At 38.7% G+C, this 6,361-nt stretch overlaps 1 protein-coding gene across 1 annotated transcript in view; it reads right to left on the minus strand.

Annotated features, from left to right (window-relative positions):
* GPATCH11 (G-patch domain containing 11) overlaps positions 1-6,361 on the minus strand; it is a 47,597-nt gene that overhangs the window by 3,367 nt on the left and 37,869 nt on the right. Inside the window, exons 4-6 of the mRNA XM_069954454.1 lie at positions 5,384-5,504; positions 2,217-2,307; positions 269-376 (exon numbers count right to left, since the gene is read on the minus strand). Coding sequence (XP_069810555.1) covers positions 269-376; positions 2,217-2,307; positions 5,384-5,504 — 320 coding nt within the window. The remainder of the gene's footprint in view (positions 1-268; positions 377-2,216; positions 2,308-5,383; positions 5,505-6,361) is intronic.

Here is a 6,361-nt window from a genome sequence, read left to right on the forward strand (position 1 = left end):
CTGCACACTGAAGAATGAACATGTTTATTCTTCAGCCCCGAGAGATGCAGCGTTTGCGCAAGAGTGTTATTATGACACGGAGGCTGGCGGCATTCCGACGCTCTTGCTCTGTGTGCATGGGGCCTGAATCTACAATGTAGAAAAAAAAGAAGTGAAACTTTTGACTGATACTAGAAACAAACAACTGAACAAAAAACTAAATAAAATATACTACATACCACTGCCGAGCTTTACCACCCACCATATGTTAATATACTCTGAAACTTACACTTAACTCCTCTTCTTTCACTTCATCCTCATCTTCTTCTGTTTCAGAGTCATCATCCTGTGTATCAGTGGGGGGCCAATACCAGGCCTCTCGTGGGCAGGCTATCCCCTAAAAAAGGAGAAATTCTGTGAAGTGTATGAAAACACATACAACAATACATATGCTTAAAACTAGAAGTCTGACTGTAAATAATAAAAATAATAATAATGTAAAAGGTTGCTAAACCTATTCATCATAAATAAAAAGTGTGAAAAAGCCATGGCCATGCTGAACAAATTAGTAGTTTCAGGTTTGTCTCCAAATTTAATGCAGATCTGACAGTAGTTTTTTGCTGACTCAAGTCGATGCAGTGTACAATATGGCTTCTTATCCTAAATCAGGAGGGAAAACTCTTATTGCAATCCATCGCTCCAGCATTGAGATACAAGCTTTAGATGATTATACAAATTATGATATTACGAATTAGGATATTCTCACCTTAACTAATATAGTTATACTGGTAGGACTCTTCAAGTTAAATATTTTTGCAAATATATTCATTTTAGCAAACTTGTCGCCTTCTTCTGATGCTGCTCTTTCCCTCCCATTGACGCTCATTGTCTTGGTTACCGACCATTGATCTGCTCTAACTAATATAGCTACTCTTGAGTTACTCTTGTAGGACTCGTCAAGTGAATGATTTTTGCAAATACATTCATTTAGCAAACTTGCCTCCTTCTGATATTCCACTCTTCCCCCCTTGTTGTTGACAACTTATTGTCTGGGGTAGAGACCACCATTCTGCTCTAAAAGCAGTGGTCTGGCTGGTATATATATATAGCTATAAGATAAATGTATAGAGATAAAGGGGCATTTAAGACGTGGTGCAGAGGGCTCAAAGGCGAATTAACATTTCCGCAATCGTTTGTTTTACCAATATTTTATTACCATCTCGATCCTTTGCTCCACTCACACCAGAGAGGCGGAGAGGACATGGTCTTTGTGTGTGCTGTGTTTAACATCTTTGTGCCTCTACATAAATCCTGCAAGCATCTGGGCAACTGGGACATTTTTAGGCCTTTTAATACATGACCCCCATAGTGAATAAAACATATAAATATGTTATATTTGTGTGTGTATATATATATATATATATATATATATATATATATATATATATATATATATCTAAACCAGCCCGACCACTGTTTTTAGAGCAGAATGGTGGTCTGTAATCTAGACAACTAGTTATCAACCATAATGGGGAGAAGGCAAGTTTGCTAAATGAATGTATTTGCAAAAATCTTTAACTTGACGAGTCCTTGAGAGTAACTATATTAGTTGAGATAGGAATACCTCTTTAAAGCCATAGGGGCTTTCTCTTGGGATGCAAAGGCCCAGCAATGCTCAGCCTAATGTTGTCAATCTAAACAAAGTGGACATTTACTTTACTATACTAGTTGCTCTACTATGCAACAGCAATCTCCTCCTCTGACATGGAGAGAGTAAAGCACATAGACACTGCTCACTGCTGGGGACTATAATATTGGTATATAACATAATATAGGTGTATAACATAGACAGCAGTGTCTACAGAGGTTTTTAAAACAGCCTAAGCCACTATGATAGATTTGGTGCATTCTTAGACTGTCTAGTTTAAGTTTAAATTGTCTAAGCTTTAGTGATTCTGCCCCAGGATGGTACATTGCAGACTAACAGGCCTCCTAAGAGAAGCGCTTTAATTTTTCTGACAGCGGCTTCCCAATCAGACACATACTAGTTTGGATAACTTTACTTATCAGGTAATTGTATATATTCCCTGACCTCTTAGGCAGCAAGGTCACTGAAAGTTGGCATCATTGAGGAAAAGAGCTTCAGTTCAGTGATGCGTCTCTAATAACTCACATGCACGTTGGTATCATGTGGATTTTCCGAAAAGCAATGGCCATTTCTGCAGTCATTAGCTTACCTTCTGCTCATCTAGCTGCAGGCATGCTCTCTGGCTTCTCCTAAGGTCACCTTCTAGCTTCTGCTCTTCCTTCTTACTTCTCATCCTTAACCTTGAATTTAAGGTAAGAAACTGTAAACTCACTCGGTATGAAGCAAAATAATGATCTGAACATTGGGGGGAGATTACTGACACATACACTGAAATGATATCATCTACCACAGATACAACGGCCATGTGGATATATAGAGATAAACATTATGTTGTTCTCTATGGGAATAAGGAGCAGCACTAAAAAAATAGAATACTACACCGACTGGATATAGAGTTGAACTAAATATATTCAGGAGACTTCCCCCCCCCCCCCCCTCTGGGCTACTATTAAAATAAATAAATTATATATATATTTTTTTTTTTAATCAACTGGTACCAGAAAGTTATACAGATTTGTAAATTACAGTGGTACCTTGGTTTAAGAGTAACTTGGATTAAGAGCATTTTGGTTTAAGTGCTCACAGTTTTTCAAAATTGTGACTTGGTTGAAGAGCATTGCTTTGGTTTAAGAGCTCCCTGTACTGGGTGGGAGGTAGAGTGGGGGAAGGGATAGTCTGCACAGGGTGGTCTACAGCTCTGTACTCTGACCCAGGAAGTCTCCCTCACCTTTCAAATCATGGAAGATCCACTTCAGGCTGGGGCTTACATCAGAGGACAGGACTGTGGAGGTAATCTCTCCATAGCTGTAACCCCTTTCTCCTCGGACAGAGTTTCAATTATCTGCATTTCAATTATTTCTTATGGGAAGTTTTGCCTTGGTTTAAGAGTGGATTTGGATTACAAGCACGGCCCTGGGACGAATTATGCTCGTAATCCAAGGCACCACTGTACTATTAAAAAAAAATCCAGTACTCAGCTGCTGTATGTCCTGCAGGAAGTGGTATTTTCTCTTCAGTCTGAAGCAGTGCTCTCTGCTGCCACCTCTGTCTATAAAGCATTTTGCAGTATTCCCTATCATATAAGCTGATCGTTTGCTGTTGTCTTTGTCCCCCCAAAAACAGAGTTTTATTCCTCCCCGCACTGTAATCAGTGCTGTGGGCAGCATCTCTCCCTCAAATAGTCATGGTTCCCGGGATGCAGCCACGGCTCCTGGGCTGTATCCACTTCCCCTCCACGCTGTAACCCAGTCTCCCCCAGGAGCAGAGGGGAGTGACTACAACCTTGGAGCCGCGACTACATCCCAGGAACCATGACTAGTTGAGGGAGAGACGCCACCCACATAAGCGTTACGTGTGAAACTGGTCTTAAACAATCAGTACTCTTCCTAGAGTAGACCGGCCCCAAAATAAGTAAATTGGGGGAGAAAGGCCTTGGTAAGAGAGGTGATCAATATATAATACATTTCTTTTTATTATTATCAACACATATGTATTCAGGAGCTCCTCCTCCTCATATATATATATATATATATATATATATATATATATATATATATATATATATATCACACAAAAAAATTTTTTTTGTTCAATAAACTGCCTGTATAAACTCTGGATAATTCTAAAGAAAGTATACTCCAGTCTTACAGAGTATTCCTTCCAAATAGTGCTTAGTGTAATATATTATCTGCTATCTTCTCCATAAGCCTGTGCAAATACATTTACTGGACACATGATTGATAGACTTTTATGATCAGCCTGGTAACTTAATCCCTCAAAGACACAGATAAGCCGTAACAAAAGAGCTGGGCTGTTGATTTTCTTTGCTGGGGGGTTAAAAGGCCGCAGTAATGCAGTAAAACACTTTAGAATTATTTTGCCGTTACCTCAGCATTTTCTACAAGTGTAATGTGCCTAGTTTTTTATCCCTTGTCTTCTATGTCAGGACGACACATTGACTGATCCCGAGGACGGGGCTGAAAAGATTGTTGCTACGGGAGATAGGAAGATCAGTGTTTGGAGTCTTTATTACCTTGGCGTTCGGAGCGGCTCACCTTGAATTGTCTGGGTGTCTCACATACGCGCAATTTACCACAGGGACATTTCGGTAAATAAACAATGCATTTACTGTCAAAAGTCAAACTGGTTTTATAGCCAATTCTGTGCCTTTCACAGGGTGTATAAATCCAGAGTTTTTCATCTTGCCCCAGCTCTATACACCACATAAACATGGAATTATAATTCATTTTTAATAGCACCAGCAACGCTGCCTTACTCAGTACACAGTAAATACTCCATAATGAGCAGAGGAGCCAAATTATTTTCTTCATAAATTTAGCATAATGGCTATATTGCTCAAAATCTTCATTAGCCAGGTATTTAATTGACAGAACTTTCTGCTGACATCTGGCCTTGTAGACCAAGTGCCACAGCTCCTTCTGCAGCTCAAATGTACTTCCAGAATGTACTAAAAGTACACCCACTTTTTTTAACATTTAAACATTTTCAACTTAAAATTTAAATGGGTACTCCAGAGGGAAAAATTATTTTAAATTAACTGGTGTTAAACAGTCATACAGAATTGCAAATGACTTCTTTTTGAAAAAATAAAGGGGGAGATTTATCAAACTGGTGTAAAGTAGAATTGTCTTAGTTTCCCCTACTAACCAATCATACTAACCAATCAAATTCCACCTTTCATTCCTCACAGATTCTTTGAAAAATAAAAAGTGGAATCTGATTGGTTGCTAGGGGAAACTAAGACAATTCTATTTTACACCAATTTGATAAATCTCCCCCAAAGTCTTTCAGAACTGTATGTTCTGCAGGAAGTGGCATACTCCTTCAAGTCTGTACTCTTTGCTGCCATCTCTGACAGTTCCTGTCACAAACAGAGGTGGCAGCAAAGAATACTGTGTCAGACTGGAAAGAATACACCACTTCCTGCTGGACATACAGCAGCTGATAAGAACTGGAAGACTTGAATTTTTTTTTTATTTAATTGAAGGAATTTACAACCCATATGTGACTTCATTCACAAAAAAAGGGATAATGATTATGCATAAAAAACAATATATGCCATTTACATAATCAGAAGTTAAAGGAAGCATAATGAAGTGGAAAAATGTATCCTGCCACTCCACCAAGGGACAAGTAAAATACAAAAAGCCTTTTTACTCAGCATATAGCCCTTACTCATATAGTATACGCTTTCATATTAAACCTTTATATATAGACAACTTAAAGGGCCACTACCTGAAGTCATCAGCAGCGCGCTCCTCTGCTTGTTGTCTCATCTGGATCTTCCGTCTAAAGTTTTCAAGATTTTCCTCTGCTTTACGCTTCTTCATCTCTTCATGGCCAATGCCGCTGCGTCCTGTGTATGGGGTGAACCCAGGCAATCCATTAACAAATTGGCTTATATATCTATTATAGAGTATAATGTATGTCAAGAACACTGTGTAGCTGTGGATTTGAATGATAGGGAGTTCTGATGTTTTTACATATCAGTCACCTTCTAACTTCTAGTTAATATGATATATAAATGTATTTAGACTGTGTGTATACAAAAAACAGCTGATCAGTGATGACCTATCCTGTAGATCATAGTCAATAGTGATTGCAGCAGCTAGGTGGTTACATGCACCCATCACTGTGCTGGTGTGTTTGCAACTACAGACCTAACAATGCCATCTTAGCAGAGCCATTAGGCATTGCCAGAGGCAGGACAAAACAAGATCCCTGACAGGGCATAGTACACCGTAATATAGGAGTACTGTGGGGAAAGAAAAACATTTTAAAAAAGGAAAACTGGTTTATACAATGTAAAAAAGTATGAAAAGTTAGAAAAATACACTCTTGTTTTGATATTTCTGTAAAGACCCTAACTTTATTTCACTTGCAATGTGGACACCATAAAATGGAATACAAAAAATTAGAGTTTTGATCAAAATGTCATTGTATCCCAAAATGATACTGCTCCTCATGCAAAGAACATGCCTCCAAAAAGGTCCAAAATAGGAGAAAAAAAAATTATGGGTCTCCAAATATACTGGCACAGAAATTTTATGGGTCTTAAAGCAAATGTACCATAAGACCTAGGTAAAAAAAATAAAATAAATTGCACAAAAAATTGGCAGCTGGGGGGCGGAGCTAGCCGCGGCCATGCACGGACGTGTCTGAAGAGAGCTCCGACTCTGCAGCTGAAATATAGCTATTATCCTGCAGATATCC

The sequence above is a fragment of the Dendropsophus ebraccatus genome, chromosome 15 (assembly GCF_027789765.1).
Source record: "Dendropsophus ebraccatus isolate aDenEbr1 chromosome 15, aDenEbr1.pat, whole genome shotgun sequence".
Taxonomy (NCBI): domain Eukaryota; kingdom Metazoa; phylum Chordata; class Amphibia; order Anura; family Hylidae; genus Dendropsophus; species Dendropsophus ebraccatus.